We start from the raw sequence: 13,140 nt of genomic DNA on the forward strand, positions 1-13,140 counted from the left end.
GGGGCAAGAAAGAGGGGTTAGATAGAGAAAATAAACGCACGCGCACTCATAAAAAAAACGAAAACACACACAGGAAGGGCGTCCCAGCTATAACCGTTCAGCAAGGCCGGTCAATCGCAAAAAGTGCAGCAGTGCTTTCAGGGCCCTCTTCTGTGAAGTGACATCCTGACGATACTGCAGAATTTCCTGCTCCGACAGAGGCTGATCATCTAATTTGTTGAGTTCCCTGCGAAGGCATAGTCGCTAAAAATGAGTATTCCCATAAAGCGGGTGCCACGAGGTGCATTAAAAACTGCAACAGTACAAAAGACACGCTATCAATGTCAAGGTACAGTAGCTTGATGGCAGATATTGAGCAGTAAAACCGCCCTACTATTTTCCAAAGGAGCACTTCTCCCGCTACATATTGTCGCCGTACAACGCGAACAAAGCACAAGTACGCCTTGAGGCAGCGAAAGCAGCGTGTTCTCAACATCTGAGCCGCAAGATCTTCTTCTTTCTCGCGTCAAGCCAGAGGCCCACTACCTGGTGTCCGCTGAATTCCCCCGTCATCGTTTTTGTCCACATGTAGACACGGGTCATTTGCCTCCCTCTCAAAGAGCATCGACCCGATGCGAAGTCAATAATGCAGTTTTTGTTGAAAGACAAGTCTCACGCAATCACTCGCTGACGTAAGGCTTCATGCGCACTACGTGAACGAGTTCAGGATGGTGCTGGCGACGCTTGGTACTACACGAATTGTCGGGAATAACTTCGTAAGTGACGTCACTCAGTTGTCGCAGCACTCGGTATGGCCCAAAGTATCTTCTTAAGAGCTTTTCTGATAGTCCTCGTTTCCGTACGGGTGTCCAAATTCATACTTTGTCGCCAGTTTGATAGACAACTGCTCTACGGTGAGCATTGTAGCGGCCTGCATCGTACGCTTGCTGCTGGCGGATCCGTAAACGTGCCAGTTGTCTAGCTTCTTCCGCGCGTTCCGTAAACATGTTGGTGTCTGGGTTGATGTCATCACTTTCGTGCGGTAGCATTGCATCTAACATAGTTCGTACTTCTCGTCCATGAACGAGGCTGAACGGGGTCATGCGGATCGTTTCTTGCTTGGCCGTGTTGTACGCAAACGTTATGTATGGCAAGATTTCATCCCAATTTTTGTGTTCAATGTCTACGTACATCGAAAGCATGTCTTCAATGGTTTGTTCAGACGCTCCGTCAGCCCGTTTGTTTGTGGTTGGTAGGCAGTGGTCATACGATGCGTTGTTCCACTCAGCATCAGGACGAGATCCAAAAGAGCTGCCGTAAATGCGGTTTCTCTGTCTGTGATCAAGTTGGTTGGTGCACCATGCCTCAGTACAATATTTTTGATGAAAAATCTTGCCACCTTTGCTGCTTTACCTCTCTGAATAGCCTTTGTCTCGGCATAACGGGTCAGATAATTCGTCGCGATGATAACCCAGCGGTTCCCTGCAGTAGAAATAGGAAGTGGGCCCAAAATGTTCATGCCTATCTGGTATAATGGAGCTGTTGGGAACTGCACGGGTTGCAGGAGGCCAGCTGGTTTAGTCGGTGGTGACTTGCGTCGCTGGCAGTCGAGACAAGTATGAACGTAGTGCTTCACGGCTGTGGTTAGTCTCGGCCAGTAATACCTTTGCTGTACTCTGGCGAACGTTCTCATGTAACTCAAATGGCCAGAGGTCACCTCGTTGTGGCATGCTTTGAGTACTTCGGTACGAAGGGCTGCTGGTATGACGAGCAGATAGGCGGATCCTGTCGACGAAAAGTTTCTTTTGTAGAGTACTCCGCCCCGCAAACAAAACGATGACAACACTCTTGCGAAAACTCTTGGCGCCTTCTGTGATCTGCCTTCCAAGTAGTTAATTAAGCCAAGCAACTCAGTGTCGTCACGCTGTTGCTGCGCAATGGCGGTCGTGTCGAGGACACCGAGAAATGCCGTTTCCTCCTCCTCAGGTAGGCCTGCCGACACAATGGGTGAACGGGACAGACAGTCAGCGTCCATATGTCGCTTGCCTGACTTGTGCACGACCGTCATGTCAAACTCTTGCAGTATTAGGCTACAACGCGCTAATCGGCTGGTGGGATCTATTAGATTAGTTAACCAGCAAAGGGAGTGATGGTCACTGATAACTTTGAAGTGCCGGCCATACAAGTACGGGCGAAATTTCATTGCTGCCCATACTACGGCGAAGCATTCTTTCTCTGTTGTTGAATAGTTAGCCTCTGCGCGTGTTAGCGTTCGACTTGCGTAGGCGATCACTCTTTCTGTGTCCTCTTGCCGTTGCACAAGCACAGCCCCAAGACCTACATTGCCAGCGTCTGTGTGAAGCATCGTCGAAGCTTCTTCGTCGAAGTGGGCAAGCACAGGGGGCGTTTGATGACGTTGACGCAGGTCAGTAAAGGCAGCCTCCTGTTCTTCTTTCCACTCAAAGGCAACATCGTCTCTTGTGAGACGAGTTAGTGGCGACGCCATGCGGGCGAAGTTTGCGATAAACCGGTGATAATAGGCACAAAGGCCTAGGAAGCGTCCGACAACCTTCTGTTGGAGGGTACTGGGAACTGTGCGACGGCGGCAATTTTTCCAAGATCGGGCCGGACACCTGCGTTGCTGACGACCTGACCGAGAAACTGAAGTTCGTGAAAACAGAAATGGCACTTTTCTTGTTTCAATGTTAGGCCCGCGAACCGTATGGCACGTAAAACAACTTCCAGCCTTTTGAGATGCTCGTCAAAAGTGGTCGAAAACACTATAACGTCGTCCAGATAGACTAGGCACGTCTTCCACTTATACCGTAAGTACCGTGTCTATAAGCCTTTGAAAAGTCGCGGGTGCGGAGCAGAAACCAAAAGGCAAGATTTTAAATTCGTATAAACTATCTGGCGTCAAAAAGCGGTTTTCTCTCGGTCTCTTGGGTCTATCTCGATCTGCCAGTATCCACTTCTCAAGTCCATGGAAGAAAAGTAGCGAGCATACCGAAGTCTGTCAAGGGAGTCATCAATACGTGGGAGCGGGTACATATCTTTCTTGGTCGCCCAATTCAGCTTCCTGTAGTCCACGCAAAAACGCAGGGTGCCGTCCTTTTTCTTTACTAGCACTACAGGCGATGCCAGGTGCTCTGTGATGGCTGAATGACGTCATCTGCAAGCATTTTCGCGACTTGTTGTTGTATGGCTTCACGTTCCTTTGAAGCTACACGATAAGAGTTCTGATGGATAGGTCTCACCATGTCCTCGGTGATTATTCGGTGCTTTGTCAAAGGTGTTCGACCAACTCGTGATGTCGTTGAAAAGCAGTCGCGGAATTCAGCTAGCAGCTGAAGAAGTCTCTGTCGCTCGTCCTTTGACAGAGTGGTGCCAACATCGAGAACGGGTTCTCGTACTTGATTAGGCGCTTCGTAAAATACCGACAAACATAAACTGCCTCGCATTTCTACAATATTGTCGTACGAAGCGATAGGTATGTCCTTCGGAAGGTGCCGGCACTTAGCACTAAAGTTCGTCAGAATTAAATTCGTGCGTCCATCAGTGAGACGGACGATACCTCGTGCGACTGAAATGCCATGACTAAATAGCAGCGAGCCAATTTGGTCAGCGATGCCTTCGCCATCAAACGCTTCGTGGCCTTCCACCAAAACAAGAGTGCATGACCGGGGCGGGACGACCACATAATCATCAATTATACGTAAAGTGTTGCGTATTGCGTCTGAACAGTCAACTAAACCAGGGCAGTTGCGCAATGTAATTGAAAGGTCTGGGATGTTGATGACGGCACCATATTTTCTTAAGAAGTCCATCCCTATGATCAAGTCCTTGCAACACGAGGTGAGGATGACGAACGTCGCCACGAAAGAAGAGCCACTGATGTCGAGTTTTGCTGTACACCTTCCGACAGGCATCAACAGCTGGCCGCCTGCTGTCCTCAGGTGAGGTCCCGTCCACGTAGTCTTCACTTTTTTTGAGGCGTACGGCAAGGTTTTCACTTATGATAGAAAAGCCGGCACCGGTGTCACCTAAGGCTGTTACTTGCTGTCCGTCTACCGAAACTGTAAGATCTGTGGTCACAGTTTCGTCGGTGTTACAACTTCTCGGCTTTGCGGCGTCCTGTGGTACAAGTAACGGGGGCTTTTTTTCGTCGCCTTGACGGCCTCCAACCTCACCCCCGGAGGTCGCCGCCTTCAGTTACCCCGGCGTGGACTTGGTGACCTCCTTCCGTTGACGTCGGCTGTAGTTCAGTGGCGCGCCGAAGGCGAATATGACGGAGACGGAGAGCGTGGTTGACGTCTCAAACCTGCCTGGTAATCAGGCACACTGTCGTCCTTATTGGCACGGCGGTTGTCAAAATGGGACTGAGACAAGGGGTGTCCTTGAGAATGAGCTCTTCGCGAACAATCTCTCTTATTAAATCACGCAACGAGCTTTGATTTTCAGATGTTGTAGCGGCGACTTCCGTGTGGGCGCTGCTGGACAAGCGATCGTATTGTCGGCATTGTAGGTGAAGCGCCCGTTCGATAGCCGTAGCTTCTTTGATGAAGTCTGTCATGGTGCTTGGCGGGTTCCGCAAATGTCCGGCGAACAATTGCTCTTTAATGCCGCGCATGAGGTAGCGCAACTTTTTGTCGTCGGTCGTGTGCGGGTCAGCTTTACGGAAGAGACGGGCTATGTCCTCAGCGAACATTGCGACCGTTTCATCGGGTTTCTGAACCCGTAGCTCGAGTAAATGCTGCGCACGTTCGCGCCGGTCGACATCGGCAAATGTGTCAATCATACCTCCTTTAAAGTCACTCCATGTTGACAATCTGCCTTCTCTGTTCTGGTACCATGTTCTAGCGCTGTCGTCGAGATAAAAGTAGGCGCGGGAAAGCCTTTGTTCAAGGGACCACTGGTTGGTGTTAGCGACACGTTCATAGTGATCAAGCCATTCTTCGACGTCTTCATGTGCTCCACCACCAAAGCGATCAGGCACCAGCGGTGAAAGAAAGGTTACCTGAGATGGGGTTGGCAAAATACTGTCTCGTATTAACTGTTGTGGACTGGTGGTGGCCATTGGTAGATGTGAGCGGTGCCTTGTAGAGTGTTTCTGTGAGAGGGTGAACTCTGGAAGGAGGCCTCGCAAGCGACGACTGAAGCGATGCACGGGAGTGTCGACAAGTGCTTCTGGCTGGATGAACGGCTCCCCGTGGCAGTGTTGAGCATCAGGCGGGGTCACGGAGCAGCACCTCCCCCAGTGTCGCAGTGCAACGCGAACAAAGCACAAGTACGCCTTGAAGCAGCGAAAGCAGCGTGTTCTGATGCTGATGCTGATGACCTCTGATGGATGGCGCTTACCCACAAAGAAGGATGGGCTAAGAACCGGGCGTCAGGATACTTAAATGAAACTAAAATGAAAATGAAGCCAATCTAAAAAAGTAGCTTAAAATAATACTACCCAAAAACAAAAATGTTTTCTGAGCAAGCGGTCAAACCATCTTTCGTTTTTGAAAGACATAACTACAAATTATAAGCTAAAGATCTGAAAAGGTAGAGGTTCACTAGCACGGTAATCTTTTAGTTGCGTTGATGTAATCAAACACAGCGGAGCATACATCCCTGTGGCAGTAACCAAATGAAGTTCCGCCAAGTCATGAAATTACTGGTAGATTTACTTGTATTCCTAGCTTTCGTAATGGGGCTACTAAAAATCTTTTTCTCTGATAAGAATTACGATGACAGAATAAAAAGAAATGTTCAATTGTTTCAATTTCGTTACACCAAATGCATAGCGGTGACGCCTTGAGCCGAGCTTTGTTAAGGTAATAATTTAGTTGTGGAACTCCACAGCGCAATCTGGTATAAGTGACCTCTAACTGGCGAGATACACACCACTGTTTATTCCAGCAATAGCTCAAATGCTCGAAATCTTTGAATTTATCCAAATTAACTTTCTGTTCTGAACAGCTGAGCCGCAAGATCTTCTTCCTTCTCGCGTCAAGCCAGAGGCCCACTACCTGGTGTCTGTTAAATCCCCCCATCATCGTTTTTGTCCACATGTACACACGGGTCAATATATAGTATTTGCATATGGGAGGCAAGTTTGAACGAATGTGATGGTTTAATACTCTTTAGGCCTAAATTGGTTATGCTACAATGACGACATAGCATATACTCATGCTGACAAAGGTTGCGTTCAAGAAGACTAATTTTGCCACGCATACGGAGTGGTCGTGAATATGTAGAAAACTAAAACTTTTCTGAAATTTCGTGAAGGAGGTACGAAACCCTTCAAATGTGGCGGTATTTGTAGGAACAGCGCATCACTGCTCGGGCCCCTGGTGCCTTTGCATGTAATGCAGTACACTGAGCCGCCATGCTCGTCAGCACTCACGCTTGTCAAAGGCGCCTCACATGCCAACGGAAGGGGGACTAAGATAAGTTTATGTGTGGGCCTCTGCGCAGCTATGCAAGGTCTTCGTTGTTGCGAAGGTTATTTACATCTGCAGGTAACGAACTACACGTGAGACCAGGTTGTGCACAAAGTATTAGCGCCTGTTGTGTGGTGGTATAAATGGGAATTCCCATCCAATGAGAATCAATGGTACAGGGATCATTTCTTGCTACCTTCAGTGTCGAATGAATTTGTTTGTAAATTATCTTATGACTTTGTTTCTCTCTTTCAAAGCTGGCAGAATGTTCCCACTTTACGTCATGCCAACCCTTAGCATTGTCAAACTGAAGGTGCACCTAGAGAACGCGTTGTGGACTTCGACTTTGATAGAACATGTACTCCGGCCTACATAACTAATTTTAGCATGATATTACAAGTAGTAGCTATTAAGAATGTAGCAGAATACGTTTCTTCCCAAAGTACTGTTTGTTTGGCGATGCAGATAGGCACATAGTCGGAGTCTTAAGATCTGAATGATGTGAAAAAGAAAGATATAAGGATAATATTGAAATTATCCTACCCCGGAGCAGTGGGAGTGCTGGATGACCAGCTCTCAGCTCGAGATTCAGGAACGTTTGATCTCCTTGGCTTCATCTCTCCAATCATTGGTCTTACAAAAACATTCGGCAATCGGTCACTACTCTTGGAGACAACTTTCTGTTGGAGCACAGCCACAGCTGCGTGGGCGAAGCTTCTGCACGTGAGTTACTACGCCAAGAAGTTCATTCGCGTGATATCTGTTTTCGTTTTGCAAGCGCATCCAACATGTACTTTTTCGCGATACCACCATGAATCTTAAAATAATTTGGTAGAAAATAAATGAAATATTCATTTTCTTAAAGGAAAACATCAAAAAGATTTTTTCGAAGCGTTCAGGTTTATTTAAAAAAACAAAAAAAAAACACACCAGGCCTGCGTGGTAGGTGCAGCACAGTCACAGCGAAAGCTAGAAGAGCGGCCTTTCAGAGCCTTTTCTAAACACTCAATGGGTAACTACTGCAAGAACACTTGCTTGGTGCCCACTAGGGCATTAATAGTGAGCTTTTGGGTTTGTAGGTCGGCATTCACTATGCTGTTTTTCGTCATTCTTCTGAGAACCGTGGTATCCGCTAAACACTTGCGAAAAAGTTTGTGCCAACTTTCCATGCAGTGGGTGACGACGATGAAGGGATATGGCTGAAGTGGGTATGTGCCACAGGTAATAGGGGAACAAGAACAATCTTTTGTGATGTTTTAGAGCAGTGAACGGCCTACTCGTTACGGTGATCGCATTGTGCGACGACTGGTTGTTCTTTCGCTCTTGTAAAACGCTTCATAAGTCGCATTGACGCGATTGTTTTCCCAACAACAAGCCTGCCTAAGGAAAGTTTGACTAGAAATCACAATCACCGGGTAGCCCAGTGGTATAATATTGTGCTAACACCCAGTGAAACCGGGCTTGAGCCCCACTTTGCCATTGGTGCTAGGTCATGCCTGCCTAAGGCAAGTTTGATAACAAGTTACAAGCACCGGCTTAACTCAGTGGTAGAATATTTGGCTGGCACCCAGTGGACCCAGGTTCAAGCCCCACTTTGCCATTAATGCAAGGCTTTTTCGCTCGATGTGGCTCCGGACACCAGAGGCGGCGGCGGTGGCGGACAACAACAACTGCGCATGACCCGAAAAGTGATGTCATAACAGCTTTCGCTGTAAAAGGTGCAGCTGAGAAGGTACTGGGTGATTGGAACGACGCAAAGCCAAGTAACCATTTCCTTAATTTTAGTGCATACATGGTCGGCATTGTTGCATTCTTTTCTTTAGAGACACAATGAGTTTCTGGAGACGCTCACGGTACTTTTAGGGTACGCCAGGGCAAAGATGGGAAGAAGAAATTTTAGCATCAATCGGTCATCAACGAGCGTCTGACTGTCGTAAATCCGAATTGGTGAAACGAAATCTTCACTCGGCCAAGAACGTTGTTTTAGATGCGGAGCATCTAATACTCGAGGCTTGTAGTGCGGCGCCGTCCGCAAGCTTCCTCCTCCTTCTTCCACCATCTGTACATCCCTTCATCCTCTACACACCGCGCGCGCTTCACTCCTCCACCATCTGTGCACCCTTCCTCCTCTACACACCGCGTGCGCTTCTCCTCTTCACGAACATTCGCTAGCTGTATAATGTAGCGCGCATGCGCCGTCACGCTTCGAGAACATCGGCAGCTGACGCGCGCGCATGCGCCGTCGCGCTTCGAGAACATCGGCAGCTGACGCGCGCGCATGCGCCGTTGCGCTTCTCCCCCTTCTCGAACATTCGACAGCTTACGCGCGCATGCACCGTCACCCACCATCTGTGCCGCGCGCGCTTCTCCCCTTCGAGAACATTCTACAATTCTCCTGATTCTCCAGTGGACACGCATGCGCCGTCGCGCTTCGAGAACATTCAACAGCTGACAGTGCATGCGCCGTCACGCTGTATATATACTCAAGGTCGGCGCTCGCTCGCTCAGTTGCCGCTCGTCGGTTGGTTTGTACGGCGCGTCGACGTCCAAGGTCGCGGTGAAATGAATGCCAACGAATCCACAAACACAAAGATCGACGTCCCTTAGTCCAGCACCGCCCTTTCGCATACGTGTGTACGTGTTCACTCATTTAACACCCCCTCCTACAACCACGTTAACCAATTTAGCCATCGACCCAAGTAAGTCGCAATTTAACACCCCATTTCACAACCACGTTAACCAATTTAGCCATCGACCCAAGTAAGTCGCACTTTAACACCCCGTTAACCAATTATATGCTCCGCATCCTCCTCAGTGTTCCCCTGAGGGAAGCTGCGGGCAATCTTTTTTGCACAGTCAGCAGGGTAATATACAAGCACGCGACTGTTACCCAGGCCAACCGCAAAGATTGACTTCCTCCGTACACGCCAACTGCAACAATGTTACAGTAAGCGATCTTCAGCGTGATCGTATCAATCATCTTAGGTAGTCAAAATGCCGAACACGTATTCAATGCAATTCAGGAAAATGGTCATTGCTCTTAAGTACAGTTCCCAATCGCACTTTTTCTTCCAAGCAGCTGCTGTTGCTGAAGACTGGAATGTCACCGGTGTCAGTTTGAAGCCCTACTTTCGCTGGTGGTATCGCTCGGACACAACTCTGTGTACATGTGCGGTAAACAAGATGTTCCACGATGCAGCACTGTCATCTGTTTCTCCCTGCTCGATGAATGCAGATCACCTAATGAATACGCACTCATGCTTACTCGCAAGCTTCTATGTGAACTTGCTGTGAATTGCTACACCAGAAAACTAAAAACAGCAAAGAGTGAAAAATATGCACGATTGAAGGTTGCTAATAATATCTCAAATAATCTTCAACACAATATTTACATCATCTCTTTTTGTAATTTTCATCGTGCTACGCAATATACAAAAGCTAGCGCTCGTGGAATACATGCAGAAGCATGGTTAAAAAGGGCATGCTTGGGCTGCATAGCCTTGGCTGTGCTGCTTGAGAAAGTCGCCGAGTATAGTTTTTTGATCAGCAGGATTACGTCAGACAAAGTGCTTTAGCGTCCTCGTGATTTTTAAATGCTGCAATAAAGGTCTCAAGCAGTACAATGTACAAAATTATCACTGCATATCCATGGAGTGAATGATGATGAGTTGGGCGAAGTGTCTGTCAGTCCGTCCGTGCTTCCATACGCCTGCTCGTTCTTGCTTCCGTCCGTCCACGCGACTATCCGTGCATCCATACATGCATCCGTCCATCTGTCCATACGTCTGTCCATGAGTCTGTCTATCGATCTGTCTGTCTGTCTCTCCGTGCGTTCATCCGTCCATCCGTCTGTTGTCTGTCTGTCCGTCCGTCCGTGCGTCCATCTAGTGACACTTCAAGTACCGCTATCTCCCATCTCGCATCTCCCGTGGCATATACGAGCTCCAGAGTGGGTATGTGTCTACCGGTGGCTAAGTACTACTACATACATACAAGGAATGGGCAGACCCACGCCTTAAAGAGCTTTTCCCTTAAAAAAGTTTTATTTTTATTCCATTCATTGAATTTCTGCCATGAAATGTTATGCGCCAAATGGGTGCTTCACCGTTTGGTTTTGAAACCCAAATGGTGAATGGGTGACTTTTCAAACGGTTAGTTAAAAAAGAAAGAATGAGAATAAACAAGTGCCGTGTACAGAACTATGTGTGACGCTTCCCAAACATGAGCTGCTCGAGCGTGAACCACTAGATGCAAGAGCCTGTGGGGTAGTGAATTATGGTAGTGCTTCTTTAGCCGCCAACAAGCGTGCTGGCAGCGGCGGCGCCACACGGGCAGAGCGAACCACAAAAGCCAAAAACCACCACCATCAAACAGAGCGGACATTGATTTTCTTCGGCGCGAATCGTCGCGTCGGGACTCGGCGAGGCGCCGCCGTGGCTGTGGTTACGTGGGCTTTTCTGCGTTGGGAGGTTTTCCGAATCAATGCTTTGAGAAGTTTGTTCTCTCCCTCTGTCGGTACGGAGGGGAACGCATCAAACTTATCGCGTGCGACTGTGTGCTGCGCTGACTTAGGCGAGACTGCTGACAGAGTTTCGGGTGAAGGCGCATATGTGTTTAAAGATGGGCGACAGTATTGCAGAGGGAGAGGTCGGGAGCATGAGTTTTGAAGGCGCGCAATCTGGTATACGAAAGCTTGCAGCAAAAAAAAAAAGCATCGCACCAGCATTGTTACGCATCACAACTTTGAAATGCGTTTTTCGACTATGTGTCCGATGATGTGTCCGAATTTACGAAGTGACATAGCGCTAAGAAGCGATGGGTGGGGAGGCAGCAGGCGACTGGGGCACCACCGAGGAGAAAAAATCACAAGGCGAAAAAAAAGGGGGGGGGGGAGAGAATGCTGCTGGAGACAAGCTTCGTGGGAACGCAGTAGATACAAGGACCGAGTTGTAGTAGGCGCGTCTATTACAGGTGTGCCATGCTTGTATGCAGCCAAGCAATTTTAAAAATACCAATTTAATGTTAAATTCCAGGCTCTGGTTCATTGCGGTTAGAACTTTGAAAAACAGCACGTAGATGAACACGTGACCTAATTACGGAAAAGGAGGTGACTCCATTCCCATTCCATTCCGTGCAAAATGTGCTTTTAACTCTGTTTCTTTTCTATTACTCCAAGAACTGTCCCCATTTCATTCAAATCCCATTCCGATGTGGCAAAAATGTGGAAGAATGGTTCTATCACTCGAATTATTGAGTGGCAATTTCGCAACAGTGCTGCTCGCTACAAGTGTCTGCATTATCGCCGTTTTTTACATCCCCATGACCACACGCGATCCGCCAAGAGAGAGGTGCCCCCGCCTGCTAGTACGCGTAAGTCTGATGAGTAATGGCGATAACAGCAGCAGCCTCAAATTTAGCGACAGCCTGGCGACTGTCGCTAAATATTCAACTTATGCTAACAAATAAAAAAAATGTCGGGAAGATGAAAGTGACTGGGTGACCTGAACTGTTAATAAATAACTGTAGATTTACCTGTCGCATGCCTATTTGTGTAGCCGTTTCCTCACTTTAACTAGTGAATACCACCACAAAACACACGTAGCCGCCAATAGCACATACTCGTACTTACCTTGGTCCCAAGGTGCTCAATATTTTCCATGCCATCATCCTACGGACAAAAATGAGACGATAAGGCGCAAGAACGCTCGATATTTAAGACAACGTTGCAGCACCCACAGTGCAACTAAAACTGCCGCAGTAAGACATGTATGTACTGAACAACTGGTCATCAGCTAATCCCTAAACCTTCATTTGGTCAATAAATATATTATGCAACATAAATAATTATTGAGCCACTGCTGCCTCTAAGCTTGGTGACATCTCACAGAAGCCGAAAAATATGCTTTTTCTTGACAGCTGAACTGTGCAAGGCTACCATATAAACGATTGAGCACTAATTGGCACGATTGAGCACTAATTGGCACGATTGGCACGTGTAATAAAATTAGCGACCGTAATACTAGCAACACTATCAAAAGTTACGTGACCTTATAGTTGCGCAATATATTTGATCTACATAAGTTTTCGTATCAGTGAGTCAATCATTATAAATTGCCACGTGAAGAAAATAATGAAAGAAATGTTTACACAACCTGATCTGCTGTTTTGGCCACTATAGTGTAACCCCGATTAAACACGACTGTGAAGCCTACCTAATGGTTCAGAAGTGATTTTTATGTGCGCCTTCATCCGAGAGGGATGATATCGGCGGTGACTGCAATATTTGCTCAAGTTCCTGAATCAAAAGACGGCAACAAAGGGAAGATAGTATCTTGCGATAAAAATATTCATGAACAGGGGTTGTGTCAAGCCGACGTTTCGACAAGCGAACTTGTCTTCCTCAAGGTCAATACTGAGTTGTGTGCTTGCCTTGAGACTTCTGTACAAGTGGACTTGTCTTCCTCAGCAGCGCTAGCCATGGAGCTAGCGCAGAACTCTGTACAAGTGGACTAGTCTTCCTCAAGGCTATATATATAGCAGGAGATTTGTACTAGCATTGAGGATTCTGTACAGAATTCTGTACAAGCGGACTTGTCTTCCGCAAGGCTACTGCAGAGCTCTGTACGAGCCTTGAGGAATAAAATGCGCTTGTCAAAACGTCGGTTTGACACGTCCACTCTTTGCGGATTTGAGCTCCTGAAGTGCATTTATTTTTGGCGTCGAACGCCAT

The 13,140-nt window shown here is 47.6% G+C and overlaps 1 protein-coding gene across 1 annotated transcript in view; it reads right to left on the bottom strand.

Moving 5' to 3' along the window:
• LOC142765321 (uncharacterized) overlaps positions 1–13,140 on the bottom strand; it is a 172,612-nt gene that overhangs the window by 16,806 nt on the left and 142,666 nt on the right. The window contains exon 9 of the mRNA XM_075866088.1: positions 12,040–12,078. Coding sequence (XP_075722203.1) covers positions 12,040–12,078 — 39 coding nt within the window. The remainder of the gene's footprint in view (positions 1–12,039; positions 12,079–13,140) is intronic.

Source organism: Rhipicephalus microplus, chromosome 6, assembly GCF_043290135.1.
Source record: "Rhipicephalus microplus isolate Deutch F79 chromosome 6, USDA_Rmic, whole genome shotgun sequence".
Lineage (NCBI taxonomy): Eukaryota > Metazoa > Arthropoda > Arachnida > Ixodida > Ixodidae > Rhipicephalus > Rhipicephalus microplus.